This window comes from Grampus griseus, assembly GCF_964374135.1.
Source record: "Grampus griseus genome assembly, chromosome: 4".
In the NCBI taxonomy this organism is placed as follows: Eukaryota; Metazoa; Chordata; class Mammalia; order Artiodactyla; family Delphinidae; genus Grampus; species Grampus griseus.
This window is the reverse complement of record NC_138997.1, coordinates 92940655-92967142: the sequence shown is the minus strand read 5'-3', so window position 1 is coordinate 92967142 and position 26488 is coordinate 92940655. Positions and strand designations below refer to the sequence as shown.

At 45.9% G+C, this 26488-nt stretch overlaps 1 protein-coding gene across 2 annotated transcripts; it reads right to left on the bottom strand.

The window, feature by feature from the left end:
• On the bottom strand, positions 1-26488 carry LGI2 (leucine rich repeat LGI family member 2; the record flags this gene model as incomplete). Of its 2 annotated transcripts, XM_082653408.1 has the most annotated exons (8): positions 1-818; positions 8622-8786; positions 14985-15154; positions 15837-15908; positions 20996-21067; positions 23042-23113; positions 24099-24170; positions 26094-26488. In XM_082653408.1, 8 exons carry the CDS (start codon positions 26288-26290, stop codon positions 1-3), a joined length of 1638 nt encoding a protein of 545 aa, XP_082509534.1. The 2 variants fall into 2 exon arrangements, with proteins under 2 accessions (XP_082509534.1, XP_082509533.1); XM_082653407.1 differs by lacking the exon at positions 15837-15908 and having other exon boundaries at positions 8622-8812; positions 14921-15154; positions 26094-26290.

Genomic DNA, 26488 nt, shown 5'->3' with positions numbered 1-26488 from the left:
TCACAAACTTAAGTCAACAACTATGTGTTCAAAAATCTTTGTTTTCCCTTTGAAACTGGATGCAAAAAAGAAATCTCTCCTGTCAGTGGAGACGGCTGTGAAGGAACGAGGCGCCTGCACATATATCTCCTTAAATTTTTTGAAGAGCTGCTTCTCTTTATCCCACTGGTATATCTGGGAGAACGTATAGTCACTCCCCAGGGCCAGGTAGTGATTCTCTTTAAAAGAAAAGGGCTGCAGGGTCATGGCCCCCCGGGATGGGAGAGCCTGGACCTCCACAAACTGCTTACTATTCCACCTCATGACCCTCGAGTCCCCGATGAAGCGGGTGAGGGAAAGGTAGAGGGCGTTCTGCATCCTGAAGCTCTTCACGGCCAGCACATCCTCCATGTTGGGGATGTCGCTGTGGGGGACAAACTTCTTAGAGCTTTTATTCCACTGGAGGATGATGGGGACCTGGGAGCGGCTGGAGAGGATCAGGTGTGATTTGCCGTCTATTTCAACAAACTCGGCATCCGTGTCCCTGAACCACTCGTGCAGAGACTGGTACGAGTAGAATCCTTTGCTGTTCCATTTATACACGGTTGACAGACCGGCTTTGGAGCTGTCTGCGATGACAAAGAACGTCTCGTCCTCGATCTGAAACAGCTCGATGTCGTTGGGCTTGGAAATGCGAGAGACTTCTATGTCCTGGAATTTGACAAACTTGGTCCAGCTCTCGTCGTATCTGTAAATGTGGGAGCCGCCGAAGAGCTGGGCCACCACCACAAAGACCTGGTCGTCGATGAGGATGGCCTTACAGCCCACGATGGACTGACCTGCGCTCCAGAAGAGGGGAGATGGGGTTAGGGCAGCCACCGTGAGAAACACTCGTCCAGAGTCAGAGAAAGACAAATATTATATGATACCACTTATATGTGGAATCTAAAAATAAAACAAGTGAACTTATTTATAAAACAGAAACAGACTCACAGACATAGAAAGTAAACTTATGGTTACCAAAGGGGAAAGGGGGTGGATAAATCAGGAGTATGGGGTTAACAGATACACACTACTACATATAAAACAGATAAACAACAAGGACCTACTGCATGGCACAGGGAACTATATCCAATACCTTGTAATAATCTATAATGGAAAATAATCTGAAATATATATATACACACACACACATATATATACAAAACGGAATCACTTTGCTGTACACCTGAAACTAACACAATATTATAAATCAACTATAGTTCATTTTTTTTAAAAAAAGAAATAACAAAGAACAATGAACAGAGTAAATATTTATTTATGTAAATCTAAACTATATATAACAAAAATTTCTTTAGGTAAATTAACTGTATTGAATAATAATATATTAAACAATCAGAATTTTTTGCGTTTAATCAAGAGAATGAAAAGGATAAATCTTTATGTAAATCTAATTGGTACAAAACAATAATAAAATCTTTAGGTAAATAAAAAAAAAATGCCCGTCCACAGTGAAACTGGAAGCCTTATGAACTGCTGGTGAGAAATATAACATGTTCAGCCACTGTGGAAAACAGTATGGCGATTCATCAGAAAATTTAACAAAGAATTCCCATATGATCCAGCAATTCCACTTCTGGGTCTGTACCCAAAGAATGGAAAGCAGGGTTTTGAAGAGATATGTGTACGCCGTGTTCATAGCAGCATTATTCACAATAACCAAAAGGTGGAAACAACCCAAGTGTCCACTGATGGATGAATGGATAAACAAAATGTGGTATATACACACAATGGATTATTGTTACACCTTAAAAAGGAAGGAAATTCCAACACATGCTGTGTCATGGATGAATGTTGAAGACATTATGCTAAGTGATAAAAACAGTCACAAAAAGACACATAGTGTATGATTCCACTCATATGAGGTACCTAGAGGTGTCAGATTCATAGAGATAGAAAGCAGAAGGGTGGTTGCCAGGGTCTGAGAGGAGGGGAGAATGGGGAATTACAGTTTAATGGGTACCGAGTTTCAGTTTTTCAAGATGAAGAGTTCTGGGGATTGATGCATTTATTGAACCACCCACAAACACAGTTAAGACGGTAAATGTTATGTATATTTCCCCACAATTAAAACAAATAGTTTTAAAAGTACCTCCATCGAAATAGGTAAGTGTTGGTAACCTAGGCCTCTGGCATCTTTGGAGGCAGGTGTATAATTCAGGAAATTCACTAAGACACCAAGCGAATTGTCTGCATGCTATTCCCGACTCCACAGGGGAGAATGAGGCATTTAAACGGGTTTCTTCTCTTGGGGGGTAAAAAGCTAGGAGTCAGGACTTAGAGGCAGGAAAAAAAAAAAATGTAATGAGAGCTCTTGAGGACGTTTGACCTTTTCTGATTTCTGAAGCTGAGCGGAGGCAGAACAGACCAGTGTTAAACCTTGTGACTCTAGACCACGCGGCCCAGCACCTCATAAGCTTTCTGACCCTGTGGCAGTTCCCTCAACTCCCTGTGCTCAGGCTCCTCCCCTACCAGATGAGACTAAGGATGCTGCCAGCCCTGACCTTACACAGCCGCTGTAAAGACTACCTGAGAAATTTCACGGTCAGGGTTTTTAGTACAGAGCTTGCACACACAGGAAGCGATCAATAACTAGTCGCTCTCATTATTGGATCATTGAGGCAATTGAGATCACGAGCCATGATCTGAATGATCTAGCTCAGGCGGCACCAAACCAGAACTTTGCAGGAAAAGGGGAACATTTTCAGTCGTGACTGCCCTGTCTGGGTCACCTCCCATCACCTTCTCCCTATCTGCACCCAGACCCCCCGCCCACACCGTTCCAGCCAGACAGCAATAAGACCACCCACATCTCAAAGAGTATTATTGGCTCGCCATCTAGGTCATTCAATTAAAAGTTATTTCTTTCCCCTAATTTTCTAGGCAGTTTGGACCAAAGTGAATTTGGTCTGTAAATTACAAGGATAATTACCCAATTTCTGTCCTCAGTATTAACATTGGGGGCAGACGGTTGGTGGATTTTCGGGTGGTATTTACTTTTCTCTTCCACTGCTTTGGCTTTCCTGCAAGAATCTGGTCCCTTTCCTTTGTTTAAAACTAATTATTGCATTTTTTCTGAGTATAAAGGTTTTTAATGTTCATCAGAGCAAATTCTGAAAATAATAATAGGTAACACATAAAGGCACTATACTAAGCACTTTACATGCTTATTATATACTTAGCATACACTTAATTTTGTACCCCGTTTTATAAAGGCACAGAGAAGTTAAGTAACTTATACAAGGTCACACAGCTGCAATGTGATGGAGCCTGGGATCCAAATCCAGGTAGTCTGGCTCCAGTCTACACTCCACCACCAATGTACCAAAAAGTACAAAGAAGAAAATCAAAATCACTTGAACTGCAAATGCTGAAATAACACTTAATATCTTGATATATTTCTTTAATTGCCAATCTCTGCACATATCCAAATGTGCCTTTTAAAAATAGATCTGGGCTTTTAGTGTACATGGATTTTTTATAACCTGTTTTTTTCCCTTGACCACTATGTTGTGAACATTTTCCCATGTTATTGCGTCTTCTAGAACTTGATTTTTTAACATTACATGGTATTCCATTGCATGGAGGCACCATATTTTATTTAATCCCCTACTGCTGGACATTGCACTTATTTCCAGTTTTTCATTATTGTAAGTAATAGGCTTCCCTGTAGAGAAATCTGTGTTTGAAAACCACCTGGCAGTGCTCTTCAATGGAGAGATTGCAGGGTAGACATTGTGCACATTGTTAAGGCTTCTGGGTTTCAACTACCAAACTGCTCCTCAGAAACTGCACTGATTCCCCCCTGACAGCACTAACTGAGGTGCATGGTCCTCCTGAGTCCCTGGCTACGGAGGTCCCTTCTACCCAGAAGCATCCTGCAGCTATCCTGGTCTCAGCCGAGGGGCCGTGTGAGAAAGAATTCCTTTCTTGGAGATGCTCCCTAAAGCGTCCTCTTTCCAGGTGTAGCCTGTGGAGTTGTAGCTTATGGAGGTGTCAGCAGCAATCCTCGTGTGTGTGTGTGTGTGTGTGTGTGTGTGTGAATATGTGTTTTAATCTAGGAGGAGAGATGCTGCAACATACTTAGTGGGCAGAAATCAAAAGGCAAACAAAATGAACCAAAAGCAGGAGAGCTGAGAAGAGATGTAGAGAGAAAAAGGAGCAAAACCTGGCAGTGGCGGGGGGGCGGCTCATGACGCTGGGTCTCCCTCTCTCACTAGAGGATGGATGTCCCTTTTGCACAATGCCCAGCAGGGCCACAGAGCGGGAAACATGTGTCCCTCTCATTCCTCGGAGCCCCAGACTTGCCGGCCATGGATGGAGAAAATCCTGCCCAGCTCTTGCTGACTCTGGGATCACCCTGTGATCAAACGAGATGATAAATGAGGCATGCACAGCCCCACGAGGAGAGAACGGTCCACGTTTACCTTGGTCTTGTTCGAGGCAAGTGGTTCTGGGGCTGTGCCCTTGCTCATCCATTTGTCATCTGCCCAGCCCGTGTGAGCTGCAGGGCCTTCCTTCACACCAGGCTGAATTCCAGCAAGCCACACTCTTTCCTCCACAGAGCGAGCAAGGCCCCTACTTCTGTAACCACCCTCTTTCCCAGCCTCCCTCAGGCCATGCTCTGCTGGCCCTGGCACTCCTATGCTTTTAAAGTTGTGGAGACAATTTTATTGAAGTCAAAGAATTAGGGTCTATGGGAGAAGGAGGGCTGCTCCTATTTTTTTTTTCACTATAAAACAGAGACAAGTACACATTGTGAGGTTGTGTAGCTGACGAAAGAAACAGCTTATAAATCACTGAGTATGTAAATGTGAGTTGCCTTCCTCTAAGTGAAAAATTATGTGATGAGATTTGTGTTTAATGGAAATTCATGCAATAAGGGAGCAGAGAAGGCAGACTTCATTCCAATCCGGTCATCAAGAAATGCTTCCTGTAGGAGGCTGCATTTGAGCCTGGAAACCCAGGTGAAGGGAGAAACAAAAGAGAGGTGGTTGAATTGTAAGATGTGATCAGAAATCAATGTGACAGGAATTTGGCAATATGTATTCGGAAATGTGTGTTGGGACCCTGATGTATGAAATCTGTGTGCTTTCATGAATTAAGAAGAGTAAGAGATCCAAACCTGGTGGATTTGCCTAGCGGTGGTAGCAAGGAATAATAATCAAATATCTATTTTTTATCCGCAACTGATATCCCAACACTTGTTGAGAACTTACTATACACCAGGCCCCATGCTAAGTGTTATATAAGCTGCCCAGTTAAATTCCCATGGGCCCAATACTATGATGATACCATTTTACAGATGGAATTCCCACTTTACAGATGAAAGGGGCTCATGGAAATTAAAACTTGGCCAAGGTCACCAGCTAGAAAGATCTAGAGACAGATTTATGAAAAACCAGTGTGACGTTGGAGTTCATAAACTTAACGAACACAATTTTGTAGCTCACTTCTTGGGCTTGGCTGTGAAGAGGATCCCAGTGGGCTGCATGTCCAGCTGCCCACCTCTCAGAAGATTCAGACTTCAACACTCAGAGGCCAAGGGATCCCTGGAAACCAGTAAGCTCCAGTCCTGGCTCTGGCCACACCCACTCTGCTCTCACTGACCACTTCCTACCCGCAGCTCTGCGGCCTCCGCTGGGTCCAGGCCATTAGCACTTGCCTGAATCCTTGCAATAGCCTCTCAACTACTTGCTCTGATTCCACTTTGGTCCCCTCCCCACACACGGACTACTCTCAGCCCAGCAGCTGGACACAACCCAGCATTCTGTAGCAGGCACCTGCATCTTCTATGCAGCCTGGCTGACCTCTGCACAAAGGCAAAAGTCCAAGTCCTTCGTAGGACCCGCAAGGCCCCCATGATCAGCCCTCTTACCTCTCTGACTTCGTCTCCTACAACTGCCCCTGGATCATTCTGTCCAAGCCAAACCAGCCACCTGCCTGTTCATCCAACAGGAAAAATACCCTCCTGCCTCTGGACTGCTGCACTCACTCTTCCCTGTCTGGAATGTTCTCCCCACTGTTCCCACCCTCCATGCGCATCAAGCCCTCATGTCCCACGAGTTTTATTCAAACACCTTCTTAATGAGGCCTCTACCAGACACTCTATCTAAAATTTCAGTCCTCTCATGCCAACACTTCAAATCTTTCCTCCCTGCCACCTTTTCCCTTCTTAGCATGCTGCCATCTAATGTGTTGTACGTATTACAATTATTTGTCTTATTTGATTGTCTCTCTCTCTCCCATTATAACACAGACTCCTTGAGGGTGGAGGTTTTCTTGTGACTTGTTCACTGCTACGGCCCCAGCACCTAGACTGGGCCTGGCTCAGAGGAAGCACTCAAGAAATCTTTGGGAACAAGTGAAAAAAATGAATGAATGACTTGATGAACCTAGGGGTGTGACCAGCTGCTGTACGTACGAAGGGCAGGTGGAGGGCAATGCTGTCCCCTCCTACCAAGGTCAACCTGGGAGAAGGAAAGGGTGGGATGCAGCAGTGACAGGTCCCGGGCTCTGCCTTGGAATAACAGTGGAGTAATTCAACATGCCTGAGCCTACCTCTCTTCTTTCGGAAAGGTAAGGAGGAAGCCAGCATTAAGAACTGCCTGCTTGGGACTTCCCTGGTGGTGCAGTGGTTAAGAATCTGCTTGCCAATGCAGGAGACATGGGTTCGAGCCCTGGTCTGGGAAGATCCCACATGCCACAGAGCAATTAAACCCATGTGCCAAAACTACTGAGCCTGTTCTCTAGAGCCCGTGCTCCGCAACAAGAGAAGCCACCGCAATAAGAAGCCCACACACAGCAATGAAGAGTAGCCCCAGCTCTCCGCAACTAGAGAAAGCCCACGCACAGCAATGAAGACTGAACGCAGCCTAAAATAAATAAATTTAAAAAAAAAAAAAAAAGAGAAAGAGGAAACACTTAAAAAAAAAAAAGAACTGCCTTCTCTGTGCCTGGCACTCACCCAATTCTCACAACATCCATGGGAGGTACATCTCCTGCCCATTTCACCGATGAGAAAACAGAGGCTCAAAGGCCACAGCTACTTCCTAGCACATGGCAGAGTCAGGAGTAGAATCCATGTTCGTAGGTTTTCAAAACCTGAGCTCTTTATAGTTCATATGCCTCCTCTCTCTTGAAGAGAGGTCACTTGTCCTCTACCTACGGGCAGGGAACCTGCAATAACACCTCAAACAGCTGTTATGAGCCCCAACGAGACTAACCCGAACCTGGCTCTCTGCAAGCCCACAACCAGCACCGGCAACAAGCACTGGCCTCAGAACTCCCTGCACGAGAGCACGGCTTCACTCTGCTCCCACCTCGTCGTGTGAGAGGGAGGAGAGAAGGCAGAGGGGCCTGCTCATTCAGCCCTCACCGACCTTCCAGGTCAGAGAAGAGATGGAAGCAAAAAACCATGCGGTGGTGAGTTCCTCTCTCACCTCGTTTCCTCTAACATGGACCGGCTTTAGGGTCCTGAGGCCTGGGCTCCCCTCCATAGGTTCACCTGCACTGCTCTGTGCTGAGTCTGTGCTCGGAGCGAGCGGGGCTGCTCCCAGGAATGTGGGCTCAGCACTGGGAGGCCAGATGGCATGTCGGAGCGTCAGGATCTACGTCTCATAGACCTCTCCGGGCTGCCAGATCAGCCTCATTAGCAGCTCTGCTCCCTGAGGGTGAACGATGCTCTCCCTGCATCCCTGCACCTGCTGCAAGGCCAGAACCTACGTATCTGGAAATGCTACCTGGATACGCTTCTCTCCGCCCCAGCAAGACGCTGCTCGAACCAGAGGAGGAATCACTGAAGGAAACCCTCACGTGGGGCAAGAGTTAGGCCACGTGGTGCTGTCTGTAAAGTCAGTATTAGTATCAGATTGCACTTTGATAAATGAGAAGTCTTTGAAAGATTATTTTGACTTTATCCACTGATTTAAAAAGCAAGTAGACAGTCCATTTCTAGTAGCGCTAAGACACTGGGATTCAATCATGGCCCCAAATGAAGCTCTAAGTCTTATCCCAAAGGCTTGAATTAGGAAGCCATTTATGCTTATTTTGTATGTACTTATTAAAGGAAGTCGTGATCACCAGAACTTCGCAAGGGGGCAATAGAAACAGCTATAGTGTGTGTGTGTTCGTGAGCGTGTGCCTATGTGTACGTGAGCACGTGTGTGTGCGCGTCTGCATTAGCATATTCGTTAAGAGCTTACAAAAGTCAAAAGATTCATTTAGCTGCTAAAACGCTCCTGCAGTCTGAGGCTGTCATAACTGCTCAAAATCAAGGGATTCTGGGAGTGACTTCTCACCATTTCAGGAAAATGCTTCCCACCACAGGCCCCCATCACCCTCTCCCTTTACAAAAGGATCACCAACAATAAACAGAATCACCACCTAAGGTTTCTGCCCTCACCAATAACTGACCACGTCCAGAAAAAGTTGGAGGGAAGAGGGTGGGCTGGAATGTGTTCCCAAATCAAACCAAGCCAGAGAGCCAAGCTCCCTCAGGATAACAGAGAACATTTCTTCTCTCCCGGGCTTTAGGCCATGCTGAAATGAGGGCAGTACATCCAGTCAAAGCCATAACACACCTGTAATATTGTCATAGCTCCGGAAATTCATTTCGATGTGGTCCCACTCCAGCACCATGCAGTTCTCCATGCTGGGCTGAGCGATGGCCACGTACACATCATTCTTGGAGTTGAACGTATCCACTGAAACCGACTGGTAGGGCAGAGTCTGATGAACAACAAAATCTGGGAAGGGGTGTTTAAAAAAAAGTCTCCGTGAGCTCTCCTGTGGGCATTATGGACCGCCATTCCCCTTCTATCCTTTCTCTCATCAGTTCCAAAGAGGACTGGGGAGGGGGGAGGGCAGGAGAGAAGCAACACACATCATGGCATGTTTCACTCTGGATGAGTCCAGAGAGTTCTGGCTTGTGCAGAAATAGCAGACTGAACGCACAGCTTCTAATACAGCTTCCTTGAGATAAATAGCTCACAAGTCTGGCTAGAGGATCTCAAAGTTTTAAACAAATTTGGTGAGACCTGGCTTTCAGAAAGACAGGACAGAAAGGATACTGCAGGACAACATTCCTGAAACTATGGTGAAATTTACTCTATGAAGAAGGGCTGCTGTGGTCAAATTCCCTTGGGGAATGCTGTTCTTTTTAGCTCTCTCAGAATAGTCCAGGTAGTAAAGAAAACTAAAAGTAAATTCCCCAAAGGGCACGCTGCAGTTTTGGAAATCAAACCAAACTCTTTGACGAGGTCTTGGAGGTTGATAAAGCCCACTGTGCGGGGAAGTTAACCTAGGTGTGTTTACTGGTTACTGGATTGGTAGCAGTGCTAAGTACGGCTGTGCCTGGGATCTGGGTACTGCTCTGCAGCTCAGGGAGCAGTTACAGGAGATCTATTCGATTTTCCAGCAATATAGACGCCATCCTATTTAAGCACGCATTCTGCTCTTACACTTAGTGGCAAGTCGATACCCATCATCTGTGTCGCTCCCTGAGCTACAATGACTCACTCTGTGAAATCTTGGTACAGAATGTACAGTCTTACCAAGAACAGGGTTAGCATGCCCTCGGATGCAAGAACGGTTAGTGTGTGCAGTAGCTAGAGAAACAATGAAGAAAGAAGTTTTTTTAAAAAAACAAAATAGTAATAAAGTTTAAGTTATTTCTTTGGCCAGAGATCTTTCAGGGTGCACTGCTTCTTAGCAGGCTAAAAGTGCCCAGGGTAAATTGAGGGTGGACGTCTGGCTTAGGAAAGTAGTTCCTATGAGAAAATCCTGGCTTTGCCCACCTCTTCCCCCACGCAATCCTTATCCATGCCCACTGAAGTCCCATCTCCTCTTGCAAAGCTGCCCTGACCAGTCCAATCAGGGACCCTTCCTAACTTGCTGGACTCATAATCAGGCAATGTTGTTTACATATTATTATTTACTAGGGTTTAGTCTCCAACATAGAGACATCAGGGTCAGATTTGAAGAAATGGGAGAGATCTTAGAGCCAGAAGCTGAAGCTCAGAGAGGGTGTATGCCCGGCCATGGACACACAGCCAGCGTGGTGTGTCTCCTGAACCAAGGGCTTCCTAAGGAAGGTCCTACACTTCTCAGAGCTCCAATGACACAAGCCCACAGCAGCCACTCAAGAAATAATTGACTCAGAAGCCTCATGAAAGATGTCAACTGAGGGCTTCCCTGGTGGCGCAGTGGTTGAGAGTCCGCCTGCCGATGCAGGGGACACGGGTTCGTGCCCCGGTCTGGGAGGATCCCACATGCCGCGGAGCGGCTGGGCCCATGAGCCGTGGCCGCTGAGCCTGCGCGTCCGGAGCCTGTGCTCCGCAACGGGAGAGGCCACAACAGTGAGAGGCCCGCGTACCGCCAAAAAAAAAAAAAAAAAAAAAAGTCAACTGAGAAAGGCATTAAAAGGGCAGGTACCAGGTAGTGAGTACGGAGGGCCAGTGCAAAAGGACTAGAGGCAGGTAAGGGGGCAGAGCAGCTGAGCGAGTGTTAAGGTGGGAAGCGTGGAGCCGGGGCCGGAAGAGCAGGTGCCCGTCAGCGGGCAGAAGGTAAAGCTGAGGAGTAAGGGCGGCGTGAGGCACTGGCAAGAGCGCTGCGCCTGGAGTCAGACCACCTGAAACCACTCCCTGTGTTTGAATCCCTGGGCTGCGTGCACACCTCCCCTTACAAGGCCTCGGTTTACTCATCTGCAGTATGGGGGCAATGATCCAGGCTCGATGGCAGGAACAGACTAGGTAATGTGGTGGACATGCCAACCTCAGGCTCAGCACACGGTAGGCGACTGATAAATATGGAATTGAGATCCAAGCAAGGACAGTCCCCCTCCACTGTCCTGGTCACCACTGGGCCATCTCTTGGGGACAGTGTTCATTTTAACGGCATCTAAGATAAAATGCCGGAGCGCTGACTCTGCCTTTTTGCTGAGTGACCTTAGGGAAGTTACCCAACCTCTCTCTGCCTCAGTTTCTTCATCGTCTGTTGAATCCATACTCAAGTAGAACAGTGCTTTGCACAAGGTGCGTGCTCAATACATGCTACCTTTTTGAGGGGCCCCTCTCGTTCTCAGTGGACAGGAGCTGCTGAGTAAATGCTTGCTGGCTTGGCGAGTGTGGGAGGGCTGGCCTCGCCCCTGACTGTGGTGGGAGAGGACGGGGCTGAATGAAGGATGCTTGCAGGTACAGGCAGAAGAGGGAGAAGCAAAGAGGAGGCTGCCTCTGCACCCGACAGCAAGAGGTGGCCGAGGGACAGTGGGGACAGTCGGCAAGAGTGGAGGAGGTACCCCCCGTTCTGGAACATTTGGAAGCGCTGGGGCAGGTGAGATAGACTGGTTTCTACCCCGCCTGCACTTGCAGCTCCAGGAGCTCGGGCAAGAGCCTCAGGTTCCCCAGGAGTAAAATGAGGGCAACGGCTATTTCACAAGGTTGCTGTAGAGGCCGAATAGGAGAGTGAGGATTAAGTGTTAGCGCCCAGCCTGGGCTGCGGTGATCCCTCAGGAGTTCTACGTGCGTAACAGTGACAGTGTGAAGCTGCCTGCGTGAAGACTTAGGGAAGAGTCACCACGGATCCTAGTTCCCCCTCCTCTACCAAGTCCCCCAAAACACCAGCGTTGCTTGGTCAAAGACTAAAACCTGAAAAACCCCTGGTTCATTCCTGTGGGCCCTGGTGGCCCCAGTGTAGAAGTCGGAAAACGCTGCAAAAGGCTTCCGTGTTCACAGGCTGGTAAATGGGAAAAGGGAAATGGAAGCAGTCACGGTCTGCTTTCTTTCCTGGAGGTAGAAGAGGACTCAGAGAATACAGCTGCGTTCTTCTAATTACCACCAAGACGTCTATTTCCTCCTCCAGCATCTCCGGTTGCCTTGCCTCATCCCAGTCTGCCCAAGGTTCCCAACACTCCTGATGCTTTATAACCCCCTCTGCTTGCGTTCAGAGCTTCCTGACTACACTCTGAATTCTCAGAAACACGAGCACTTGTGAGCTTAAAAATGCAGGCCGTTTAAAGTGCAGACCCAAAAGTTTCAGTTTTTTATTTTAAAAAAATTCCAGAATTTTAATTTTATTTTTTAAAAAATATAGAGAGCATTTTACAAATCTAGCCTTTCATGGTTCTATTTTCATTGATTTCCCCCAAACATTGGTTTCATAATATTTTCTATAGACTGGCTATCTGGCACAGCACAGACTGTTAAATCATTCGAGCTATAAATCTAATTCTTAATAGGACACTCCTTCTCCCCCTTCGCCGCTCCTGTCCAAAAAAAAGGAGGAGAAGAGAAAGAAGGAAGAAGGGAAAAAACTGGTGAAACAATATGATTGATGAATGTGTGTTTGTGTGAATGGGGGAGAGGACTCGGGGAATTTAAACATCTTCCCCATCACCATCGTAAGTTATTTCTCACAAACGACAAAAGCACATTCATTGTGGAAAGATCTCAAACAATCCACATGCTGATATGACATCAATTTACTGGTGTTAAAGTATTAATGGCCTTCTCTGCAAAAAGCACTTCCACTTCCATTCACATTGGATTAAGTTCATGATGTCAGTGGGACTCTTACAATTTAGGCCTTGCTCCCACTGGAATCAACAGATTTTTACATACCTATTTATAGCACTTGCAGAAAATAAATTATACATGATGCTGATCCTATTGGGAGAGAAACTGCACATTAATGCATTATTTCTCTCTGCATTTTCATCAGCCCTGAAATAGGGAAACTAACGGGACAATTAGGATGCAAAATTCACACCCTCTGAGGAATTTAGTGAATTATCCACCTAACATGGGGAATTATGAGTAGGTAACAGGGATTTTTGAGGTGGTTAAAAATAGACTTGAAGCAGAGGGTTATGGAGGGACTGATTAAGCTGCAGAGCTGAAACCGGCCAGGGGTGGCTTTGTGGTGTTAATTACACCCCTGTGCTGAGGAACAGGATGGTAATGTACCCTCCTCTCCCTGGGAAGAACAAGGTGAGACATCTGCCGGAAGAATTTACTCCTTTGCTAAAACCCCGAGCTAAGAGGAAAACAGTGCACTCAGAAAATGTGCTTCTTCCCCAAACTCGAGTGAGGATGTAGTCATGGTACCATGAGTCTTAGACTTGACTTTCCAACTTCCATCCATCCTCACCTATCTCCTCCCTGGCCTTAAATAGAGCACCAGCGTGTGAGGCTTGATCTGAGCCAGAAGATAGGAACCCCCAAAACTCATACTTTATCGACCTAGTTCTTACAAGGCAGGGACTATATTTGGGGGGAGGGGGTCACAACTTGGTGGCACGATTTTTTCGTGATGGAAGACACCGTGGGTGAGAGCTCATCTGTTCGTGAGCCTTAAAGGGATAAAACAAGAGCAAAGACAGAATCATCTTCTCCCTGTTTCCAGGCGGGGGTGGGGGGGCGGACTTCCTAAATTTTAGCAAAAAGTTTGTTAGCAAAGATAAATATGTATAAGAGAATGCCCCCAAATGTGTTAAGGGGCTCATGCTGCCCCAGAGATTCTGGGTTTAGGACAGATTCCTAGTTTCCAAGGCCCTCTATAGTCCAAGCCATTTCTCTCTGAGATTGGCAACGTTGTCACACACTAGGGCCGGGAGTGAAGAGAACAATGGAAAAGCTGCTCACTTCAGCATGGGGTTTAGAGAACTCTCCAGAAAAATGAGAAGAGGCAGAGAGGCACCCCAGCGAGCTGGGGTTTCACATTTCATACGGCATGGCCTTGAATGCCACCTTTTGGTGCAAACGTCACTGACTGTGACCTCTGATAGACTGCACTGCTCTACAATACAATAAATAACCCCCCAGTGGCCTCAGCTGGCTAAAGGGCACCTGCCAATTACACAGCTGAATAAGTCCCTGTTCAGTGATGAAAGACAAGGGCATTTCCATGAGACTGCAGGTTTCCTCTCAGCAAAGAACAGAACTTGTCAGGTCCCTTATTTACAAAGATATGGAGAAATAATTTTTACTTTTGAGTTTGTTTATTAGATCGGGGGATAGCAGTAGGACTAGCCTAAATGTGATATTTTGTTCTTAGAGTTTTTTTGTCTTTTGAGTTTCCATAACTATTTTCTGAGTTCTCTTTTCTGCTGCTCCTACTGACATGACTTGAGGCTTTGTAGATACCAACTTTCAGCCTAAGTGTTTATTTTTATAAGTCCGGTAAGCAGGTTTCAGACTGTGGACTGATCCACTCTCCTTTAAAATCTGGCTTTTAGAAGCTATAGAAACTCCATCTAAGCCTTTCATATGGAGATATTCTTGGGCTCTCTACAAGATATGACAGTTGAGGCAGTTAGTATTTTAGTTTTATCTTATAACCTGAAAACATATAAACTGAAACCCTGAGGCAGACTCTGGAAAACAAAATCAAACTTTCTTGACATTTTTTTCCTCAATGTGAATTTTTCCTTTTGATAACTACTTGTTAACTTATATTCCTACTTTGCCATTGATTAAGATGCCTAGCTATCTCATTTTACATGGAACTACAAAAGCAATTTATAAATTTTAAAGTCTGGTATTTATTAGTTAAATGTCCTATAAATTTCATAGTATTCAATCAAGAGAACAGTGACTTAGGTCTCTCTGTACTGTCTTTATATGAAACCTAGACTGCTTTGAAAATGTTCTCATGCCAAACTCACCTTTGAGCTTAAAAAAAAAAAAATCTTTAGACAAATTTGAATTTTGTAAAGAATCAAAAAGAATCAAAAGTAAAGCCAGTGCAGTTAACAAAAATCCTTCCAAACTGTTGAGATATTTTCCTTGCCACATCAAATCATTTCTTTGAGAATGCTTAAATTTCCCCTAAAATAAGTTTGATAGAAAACTTTTACCCCCATGTTTCCCCACTCCCTGTTGACAGTCTAAAAGAAAAACAAAGGGTTATTCTAAATATCAGACTTGGATGATAGAGGTTCTGAATACCTGTAGTTGTGCATTCGTAGTCAAAGCTGGTCACGTCATTCAGCTTCTTTTCCTGATATTCTGGTGGACCGATACACAGGACATCAGAAACAGTGGAATTTGTCATCTTCAACCACAGATACAACCACTTGGCTTTGCAGTCACATTCAAAGTTATTGCCCCTTAAATCTCTAAAAAACAAAACAAACACAGACACAGAGAAACAGACATGTCGGAAATATTTTGGCCCTAACATGAAACTCCAGAAATCCTGATATCCTGACATACTTAATAACTCCCCCAAATGGAATTTTTTTTTAATTTTGTATTTAATACATCCGATGTCTTTTACGTACCACTGACTTTATTTAACACTCTTCAGTGCCCATGATTTTAACCGTATAGCACGCAGAGAGTGCTCAGAGCTGACACAGCACCATTTTTCCAAATCCTCTTGAAACTGTCACCACGCCATGGTGGAAATGGGGGAGAGGTGACAGAAGAACACCACCCAGCATAGGTTCTCACAAGCAAAAACAGGACATTACAGGAAGATAGTTTTGACAAACACAATTGAAACTTTAAGATCTTGTTAAACTTTGCCCAGCAAGGAGTGACAAGCACTAGGAGACAACGCAGATGGATACACTACTGCTCTCTGGGAGAAAGGAAGCCCCCGGACCCAGCACGCCAAATTACCATTGGCCTAATGCTACTAAGTATACGGCAAAGCTAACACAATACAAACTATATGCCGTTTCCCAGTATTTGCTACTTTGTCATAGATTTTTAGGTACAACATTAAAAAAATGCAGTATAGGGGGAGAGGGGATTTCAAGACAAGCACACACAAACTTAATTTTCATTACTTACAGTTCAATCAGAGAGTCTAAATCACTGAAGACATCCCTCGGGAGTGCTTTTATGTGATTATTGGCCAAAGAACTAGAACAAAAAAGTCACATTTTCATGTGGTTATTATCTTCATGTCCTATCCCTCTGAAGTCCCTTAAATAAAGCAAGTGACTTAAAACAGAGTTCTAAACCTCTTTAGCAAAAGGTAGTTCAATTTCTGGCTTTGGTCATTGATACTGAGATAAAGAAATGAGTTTAGTTATACAAAGATAACATTATAGATGCTGGAGCATACAGTGTCCGTTGTTTGTTTTGTTTTTAAAACAAGCATTGATTAAGCTCTTGATACACATTAATCATCCTCAGATGGCATCTCACGTTTCGCAGAATAAAAGTCAAAGTCCCTTTGATGGCACCCAAGGCCCTCCATTGTCTAGTTACCTCCGTTCCCACTTACCTGTGGGACTGAGTCTCTGAGGATTCAGATCACCCACACCGGCTCCTTTGCTATTGCTCACACAGGCTAGTCACACTCCCAGCTCAAGTTCTCTGAACTCGGTGTTCATCTGCCTGACGCTCTCGCCCTAGGTGTGGTTCATCCATCGCCTCCTTTAGGTCTGTCCTCCACTTTCACCACCTTCCCTGATCTCTACACAACTCCCTTCCATGCCCTGTTGATCTCCACTGCACTACTGTCACTTAGCATACAATATATATTAATTATCCATCTATTTGTTTACTGACTCTGCATTCTCCCTATACATAAGCAACACGAGGACAGAGATTTTTGTCTGTCCATATCTGTATCCCTTTCATCTAGAACAGTGCCTGGCACATAGTGGGTACTCAGTAAAGTCTTTCTGAATGGATGACTTAAGCACTAAAATGAGAATGATAAAAAGATAGATGTACAGTCTTATCCTAAGAAGTTCCCTCATGGGGCATCTAAGTGAATTTTATTACTTGTGACTATTAAAAAATAGTATCTACTTTATGTAAATACTCTTTTACATAAAGAATCTCAGCTCTAACACTAATGATAATAGAAAATCTCAGTGAACCACAATGTTTAGGGAATGACTGATTGTGATCAATTTCATTTTCTCATTAATTAAGGTTGACCAGAAACCATATTTTGTATTTTTGCTCTTAGTGTTGGAGATCTTTCTAAAATGTCTTAATCTACCCCCCATCTCCAGGAAGCAGACTTGAACAAACATCATCAATGCTTTCTCTGATGATTCAGGATTATGCAGTGCCCTGTCATCATCCTGCTGAAGACGAATGTACATGGTGCTGGGCTGCTGACGTAGAAAGATGAGAGGTGTTGAAATGACGTACATCAAGTCTGATTTCTCCCAGGCATCATGCCCTAATGTGAGTCAGCCAAAAAACTGATGCTGACTTTTGTTTTCTTTTATACATTTGAGTATACAAACAGCAAAACATATAAATGATGATCCCCATGTAGGCAATTCAGCACCAACCTCTTTAAAAATATATAGGAAATTAATCTTTTGTAGCATCATAATGACCCATCCCAGAAGTAGGAACGAAAGGGTGCTCCTCCTTAGAGTCAACTAGGGTAGAAAGTTTGTGCCCATTTTAAATCCAAACATTCTTGCTGAGTGAGAGCAACGGAATACAGGGAGACCTATAGTTTCTAAATTATGTCTTTTCCCATCCAGTTAACCACGAATGGATTAACATACAATTTCATGTATTATTTTACCTTCCTTTCCTAAATGATTTATTGGTACAATTTTAAACATGTTGGAAAACAGGCCGAACAGATTGAAATCGTAACTACAGACTGTAGATTATAGACTACAGACTGTAATCAGACTGAACGTTCTCTAGAAGTTGTTTCTTGAAATTTAAAAAGGAGACAGTTTTGATTTTTTTTTTCTGGCTGCTAGTCACTTTTTCTGGAAAGTAAAGTACAATATTTTTAGCTAATTAAAGGTTACTAGTTTAGCTAAACATTTTTAGTGAATTGAAACGCATTGGATTGAAGTGCTAAGCATATACGGAATGGTGAAGGCCAAAAGAAAAAAAGCTGAATGTTTAGTAACTGTTCCAAGTGTTCAATTTAGATTTCGGAAAGCTGAATGATTTAGATGGACTGCCCGCCCCTACCCCGCCCAGACTCCGCGCATAACATCTCACTTTCCACTTCATTTTGTGTACAAGTTCATGGTACTTCATTTCTAAAACTACTTAACAGCAACTGGTCCCTTGGGCTTTGTGGGACCGCTGGAAAACAAATGTCCTAGATTTTAGTTACAGATTGGCACTGCTCCTTCAATGCTTTGAAACCTGATCTATGTTTCTTTACCTATGGATGTGAGTCTGCAGGTGTTGGAAAAGTTCATAAAGGTAAAAAAGCAGATACTTAAAACAAGCAACTTCCAGATAGTTACTTCCTTAAGCACAGGAGTGAACTTTAGAGAGCTGATGTGTTCTCCTTGCTTAGAAGTTTACAAAAAGAAGGGGATGGGGTGGGCTGGGAGGATCAGTTCATTCTTTCAACAGTGTATTAAATGTTTTTTATTACTACCTACATCTCCAGCCCAGAGGAGTCAACTTTAAAAGTCATAAGACTTGCCCTGCAGTAGAGCACATATGGAAAACCCAGCTTAGTAACTCATTGGTCAGTCAGTGAATCAGAAAGAATGTCCTGCTGGCTTAGCCCTGTGTGAGACCCTGGGGGAAGAGCAGAGCTAATGGAAGATCAGCAGGGGCCCTGCCCTCAGGGAGCTTTCAACACAGCTGGGGAGATGAAACTAACATCCGTGAAACGGCACCAACCAATATGGCCAGTGTCTACAGCAAAGTGCCGGTTGTGTGGAATCAGCTAGGAGGGCTGCAAGAGGTGTGGAGGGGAGATCAGGAATCCAAGGAAAAGACAGAACTTAATCTGGGCTGTGAAGGAAAAGGTGGATTCCAGGAGATCATGGGCAGGAGAAACTGTATCCTGGGCAAGGGAAAGGATGTAAGGGAAAGGCCCAGTAATGGGGTGAATTGGGTGTGCACAGGGGCGCCCTGAGAGCCCAGTGTTGTGGGCACATTCAGGGAAATGAGCTGGAGAGCTGGGGGGAGGTGGGCCCCATAGGCTTGACTGTGGGATGGGAACACACACTGGATGGGCTTACATCTCCTCTAATGCATCAGATGCGCTCTGGACCCAAACAAAGGACTCCTTTGTTCCCTCTGTGTGTGCCCCCTGCATGTCACACAGACAAGGAGGTGCCTCTTGCACACATATGGGTGATACACAGCATATGGTTGTACGTGCAAATGTGCAAGCATATACACACAGTTATGTGCACACGTGAATAGAAGTCCATGTACCCAAGGGCCCACATGCACAAAGATATGCAAATACATATGCACAATACCTGCATATTTACATCTGTTTTCAGACCAAGGCCCCAGAGCCAACTGGTCCGATGAAAGTTGACATCTGGGCGAACTCAACCAGTCACACGGGCTTTACTTTAGGCGTATAATCTGCCCAGAGCCTTTGCTCAAAAACAAAGCCCTTCATTCCTGACTTCTGGGAACTGGATTTGTCTTGCCACAGCTGTTCTTCTCCAGACCCCCACAGTTGTCTTCCTAGCAGACCCTGTCTAGCCACCCAAACTGCCAAGGCTACTCAGCAGCCCCTGGAAAAAACCAAGGCTTCTTCATTAGCGGAGGGAGGGAATGATGCTATTGTTGTGAACGATGACGATGATGATGATAACAACGCCAACCAGACCTTGAACATTTACCGTGGATAATGGGCCGGATGATTTGCAAGCAAGCACTAACCCACTACGTGCGGCAATCTTATGAGGTCTGTATAACCATCCCCATTTTTAAGGATGAGAAAAGTGAGGCTCGGAAAAGGTTAAGTAATACTAACAAATGGTGGCCTTGAGATTTGCACTCGAGTCTATTGTGACTCAAAGCCCATTGTCTTCGCCCCTACAAGAACGTGGGGATTTGGCATCTAGGTTGAATCTGAAAAAACAATCAAGACTTTTATAGCAAGGAAAGAAAACATGGAGGAATGATGCCAATAAGAGTCTGATGTTGTCCAGGATCGGCTGTGCTGCTCCAGATGTTTAGAGACTCCCATTTCCACTCCCTCATCTCCTTACTCTACAAGCTGTAACTTAGGCAGGACTTCTGAGATCGGTAGCATTCCAGAATCAAGTGCTTACTGAGCCTCCTGACAGACACCTTTGCCTCTATCAGGGTCTGATGGGAATGATTATCTCCTTAGATGTTGTATCGGTTTCGGTTACACACCCTGGAGGTATTGCCACCCTGCCTAATACCCCTACTCAAAGCCCTCTAACTTCCCCAATTGTCTTTTTACCACAGATAAGCTGACTATGGAGACGGGATATGTTATCCGATGTTATCCTACTCCAACACAAAGTTTCTAGCGTGCAAACGGTTAATAAATTGCTCCTGCCAAGACAATGACGATGTTCGCATTTTCATAAGCACAGGCACTATTCTTCCAGTTTTCTAAATTTGCTAAGTGTGTGTGCTTGCTTTATTTGATATGCCAATTCAAATCAATTTAATTTTTTCCTCCAGAAAGCTATTAAAGAACCCAGAGAGCTTAGCTTAAACCACAGATTAATCCAACATAAAAAAAAGAAAAGCTATTTGCATCCAAATTAAAGGAACCACAAAAACGTCTCTATTCTACTTCACCCTAATGTTGATCCTCCATTCAACATTCTTCAATGAGTCAGGTAAGCCTCAGTTCCCAAATCTGTACAATGGGGACTCACAGATTATGGTGAAATATAAAGAAGAGAAGGCTTAGTGAGCACTCAGCCCAGGGCCTGGCACAGAGTAGGTGTATGATACATGTTCCATCCCTTCCCACCTCGTCCATCACTCCCAGCTCAGAGCGCTCCTGTCACATGCAGTCATATGGACCATAACGGCAATTCGGAAGGACGGAGAAGATAAGAAAGCCGAGTGTGTGAGTGATCACAATGGGCTGGTGTCTGATCGACAATACAGAAACTGCTCGGGCAATCTGGCAATGAGTTTCCTTCAGAAGCTATCACAATATGTAGAAAACAGTCAAGAAAGAGAGAGGCACTGGGAAGTGACCCTCACTCTACACATTAAATAGGGCTTACAACACTTTTCACAGGACTTACAGGTGAGTCAGGTCACGAAGGCCACGGAAGGCGTTTCTTGAAATGGTTTCTATTTTGTTCCCTTCAATGAACCTAAGGAGAACAGCCATATAATTAAACTGAATTTTCTCTGCTTAATATCTCGAAAAAACGATACTGGGATGCTTTCAGAATGAAATCTAAAAGCATTTATAAATTTCAGAAATTCATCTCCAAAGGCTCGGTCAGCTATACCAGATTCCAAGTGGGAGCTGGGTGTGTGTGCAAGAGTGCCTCCACACAAGCGTGCTTTGCACTCCTTCCAGAAGCAGCCTGGAAGTCTTCAAAGTCAGGATTGGCAGCATGGGTAAAAACATCTTGGGCGGGAAAGGAGAAGAAAGCCCTACACAAAGGCAAGATATTCTCAAATTCCGCAAGACTGGAACACTTCCAGACAACCTCCCCCCTCCAACCTTCTTACATTTCACAGTGCCTGGCTATAATACTTCTGTTAACATCATTGCCCCTTGAGGGGAGCCCATTGTTTTACCTCTTCATATTAAAGTCTTTGCCCAGGGAGAATTCCATTAAGCTTGGCTTCCGGCAAGCTTGAGTTCATCATGTCCTACACAGTGTCATCTCTGAACAAGTGGGTGACAAGGCAAGGATATTCTCAAGATCTCTAGGCTACTTGGAAATAGAAAGTATAAGGAAGTTGAGCATGGGCCACACTTCTTTCTCTGTGCTAAGATGTCTTAGGGCTTGCACACAGGACCTTGCAGTAATAACTCCAGCCACGCTTTAAAATGGGAAATACATGAAGTGAATGCACTAGGACTATTCCCTAGGGCCACAGAGAACTAAATTTTCGTTTACGGCATCACATTTCTTCAAATGTAAGAAAGTCTCTGATGAGATGGTCCAAGGGAGACTTTGCAACATGATGTTTTTCGTTAGTGAAACAGTTCTTGATTCGTAGACTGAGAATGATCCGGTGCCTGTTTTTTTTTTTTTTTTTAAATCGGGGTCTATTCAGTAATAGACTTCAGTATAAGCTGAGAAGTGAACTTCCTCCTCACAGTAACCTTGACAGGAAGATGTACTGCTTGAAAGAGAGAATGGATGGTTCTTTGTTCACCGCCTCCATCGGCTGTTGATGTGCTCTGCTAGAACCTAGTTGGCCTAGCACTTCAGCCTGACCACTCTTCCCAGGTTACATAGACTATCAAGTATTATGAGAGTACCCGTATTATGTATCCTCTGAAGAAAGACTTTCTCCAGAGACATCTTTCCTGAGGACAGGAAATCAGCAGAGAGCTTTCTTAGACCCAGGATGTACTTAGAATTCCAACATCTACCTGTTAACCTCAGATAAGAAAGCAGAGACACGGATTTAAAAAATGCCCCTGAATGCTAGGTAAGGAAATCCCATCTGATAGCAGGATTAATATTATTACAAAGTGACAGAAGACAAGGGTGGAAGAACTTAAGGGGAAAAGAGATGACCTGAAAGTGTGAAGAGGCAGAAATCAGAGGCAGGCATTGCTGCGGGGGAAAAATGCACAACTGAAAAGGGAAAAATAACCTTTATTTTAAAGGAGAAAAAACAAAATTAGACCCTCAGCTGCAGCTCACAGGAGACACTGCAAACGGGATATAGGACAGGTAAACTAAAAACGTGAAGCTGTATCCCCAAACAGGGAGACTTTCTTAAAAGTATGTAACCCTCAGAATCCTTCAGCTTCATTTCTGGCTGATCAGCAAATCCATGTCTAGCTTTGAGAGGTAAAAATATCCAATATAATTTCCAATTGTGCTTATGACATGACAAATTAAATGTCAGCAGAGAATGAGTGAATATCTTTCCTTCTTTGTTTCCTTTCCCCCTCTTTGGCTCCAACCTCCTCCTGTCTCAGCATGTTTATACACAAGTAAACTATAAAAGGTCAGCGCTGAAAACAGAATGGGGTTTTCTGAATCTTCTCCACCCTTAAGCTCTCTAAGAGATGCTGTCCCAGCTTGGAAAGCAATACAGCCATTTCACTGACATACCAAACGCTCAGCAAATAGACAAAGCACAAAACTTACAGGTATTCAAGATGAAACAGTCCAGCAAAAGCATCATCCCGGATGACTGTGAATGAGTTAGAATTCAGCAATCTGAAAAGAAGAGACATTAGGTTTCAATGCAGAAGTGTAAAATTTGAGTCACAGAGTGAAGCCATTTCTGTTTCTTTTGTTATGTTCTGATCCGTGGGCAAACACGGGCTCTTCTCAGTGTAAAACTGGCCCATTCGGTGTGCAACCTGACTCAGACACTGATGGACAATGGCAAGTGGATTCTCTTTGGCCAGATTTTCTGGTCACCCCCATTATTTCACCTTTCTTCCCTACGGGTCTCAGTAAATATGACCTGAGAGCTCCTATTTCCATAATAACATTTAGAGGTTAAAAATGGAGGTTCTCTTTTAAAGTGAGGTGTTTGGGAAATGGTACGTTTAGGTGAAATTCAGGTCATAATTCAATGTAATCATGTCCCCAGTTGCTGGATATGGGCGATGGCATCTACAGTAAAGTCCTTGACAGGAATAAAGATGCAGATGTAGAGAATGGACTTGAGGACACGGGGAGGGGAAAGGGTAAGCTGGGAAGAAGTGAGAGAGTGGCATTGACATATATACACTACCCAATGAAAAATAGATGGCTAGTGGGAAACAGCGAATAGCACAGGGAGATCAGCTTGGTGCTTTGTGTCCACCTAGAGGGGTGAGATAGGGAGGGTAGGAGGGAGACGCAAGAGGGAGGGGATATGGGGATATATGTATACATAGAGCTGATTCATTTTGTTATAAAGCAGAAACTAACACAACAATGTAAAGCAGTTATACGCCAATAAAGATGTTAAAATAAATAAATAAATAAAGCCCTTGAGGAAAACATGTGCTGAAAGAAGGAAAGGACACTGCGCACTGGGGACTCAGCTCAGTGGGGACACAACAGGGCAAGTAAACACTAAGAGCCAGCCACAGTTTACTTGTGGAGTTTGGGTATCTTGGGAAGGACTGATACCCAAGAGACAGAGACGGCTCTTCCCAGGACCGCACCTCCAGGACTGCCATTTCCAGAGAGGACTTCCCATACTCACAGCAGCTGCAGGGAAGGCAGATGAGAAAACATTCGGTCCTTGATTTCCGAGAACGTTCCATTTACCAGGCTCCTACGGGCAAGAGAGGAACAAAACAAGGACTAGGTTGCTTTGAGGAAGTGCCGGGCAAGGTGGACGAGAAGCCTTATCCTCTACCTGTGCTTTAAACTCCTCCACTCAGGAATGAGGCTTCAAATGGTTGGCCAGGTTCTTCTCAGGAGTAAGAACAAGATGAGTCCAGCCATTTTCCAATGAACTGGATCAATAGGAAAACTGGACTGAATAACAGAAACCGTTACTATCAGTCTAGCTCCTTGCATAGACATCATCTCAGCCGGTTTACATCAATAACCTCTCACTTCCTTTTCTTAACTACAGGAGGCCCTAGCTGAAGACGGATAATTCCTTCACCTCTGCCCATGATTCTGTCCGTGTAGACACAGCATTAGTGTTGGCCGACGAAACTCAAGGGTAGGATTAAGTGTTCCCCTTGGGAGCACATCTCTGAAAGTCGCTCAGAGCACTTCTGATTAAATGCACCGTGAGAGCCTTGGGAAACAACCCAGAGACACCTGAACTTGAATGTGTGGTGGGAGGCCACGCCATCTGCCAGAGTTAACGGCCAATCAGAACAAGGAACCTGACTATTTTAGCCACCAGGGCCCCTATCCTTTCTGGCCGCAGTAGGACCTCAATACATCATTTCAGAATTATTTCAGTTAATATGCAGATCCGTTAAGCAGCTGCTGGTCTAAGGGATTTAACCAGGGGAATTCTCATTTCTGGAATGCTCCATGTCACCCGACTTAGCAATATTAGGCGTCAAACAGGCCCTCTGTTTCTGCTCAGCCAGACTCTCCTGACTGCCTATAAATGCAAACAGGAAGCCCTTCACTCCTGGGTCCAGGCCCCAGCGCCTTGCCTGGGGTGGAGACACGGAAGTGGAGCACAAGAGCAAGTGAGAGCAACCCCCTGCTGCCCCATGGGAATCCCTGCCTCTACGATGGAGTGGGCATCACCCAGCACCTTGGCCTGGATGTGGGAGTCATTTCAGCAGGAAACATTTCCCGGCAGTGAAGATATTGCCCAGTAGCCCCTTCCCCAGCCATTATGAGAGCTGGCCATGTGGTTTGAGTGGCTGTGTGAGGCCAGGCTGAAAGCCCCTGAGCAGGTGGACCAATAATGGGAAGCCCTTTCCTGTCCGTTCCTCCAGCACTGAATAAGCAGCCAGCACAACACGCGGTGAGGAGGGGGGCAAGAAGCCCTTATGAGCTCAGGGCAAGGAGTCCGGCTGACTCCCAGCACTTGCCCTCTGGGCTGGATGCCCACATTCCCCAATGCTCCGCCAGGTCCTCTGTGCTTCCCTCTTCCGGGCCACATGCGGCGGCATCTCCACTTCTAGAGGTGACATGCCTTCTCCCAGGTACTGCCCCACCTGCAGTGTGGACAGGTCCAGAGGAGGGCACCGTGTAAACCACAGCCCCAGACCTCAGGAGGGACGGTGAGGCCTCATTCCTCTGCAAGCGCTCCAGTCATGCTCGGCTGCATACACAAGCCCCCCACACAACCTTCCCACCCCCAACACACATCCTCTCAAACTTTAATGCACCTCAGAATCACCTGGGGAGGCCAAACGCAGACTCCAAGGCTCCGCTCTCGGACCCTGCATCATTCGGTGCGGGCCCCGGAATCTGCATTGGCACAAGCCCCCCCAGGTGGATCTGATGCAGGTGGCCCGCGGGCCAGACTTTGAGAAACACTGCCCCAGGGACTTGTCTGGCTTCCCAGACTCTGGATCTCGGGTTCCCCTCATACTCCCCGGGGCCCGAGACTCCAACCCACGTCCCACCGCGCGCCCCAACCCAAACGCAAAGGAAGGGGCCGGGAAGTGGGGTCAGGGTCGCGCTGTCCCGGCGCCAGAGGCAACTCCCGGGCGACGGCGGGCGCCAGGTGGGGCAGGACGGGGCAGGGGCTGCCGGGGTCCCACTCACTCACAGGGAGCTGATGTCGCCCGGCACGATCCTGGGCACCCAGGAGGAGCCCACGCAGATGATGGACTCCTTGGTACAGCTGCAAGTGGCGGGGCAGCGCGCCAGCCGCCTCACCTGCGCGCTCGGCGGGATCAGGCACGCGGCTCCCAGCAGCAAGAGCAGCCGTCCCGGCGCCCCGCCGCCGCCCCGCCGCAGCGCCATGCCGCGTCCCCGGTCCCCGCCCCGGCCGCGAACCCCGCTGCCGCGCCGCGCGCTCGGACTCCGCGCCGCTGCAGACGCGGGCGCTGCTCGCTGCTTCGCCGCCGCCGCCGCCGCCGCTGCTGGCTAGGACTAGGGCGCCGCGGGTGTGGGAGGCCGAGCCGCAGCCGAGCAGCATGCTGGCCGTCACCCCCACTCGGC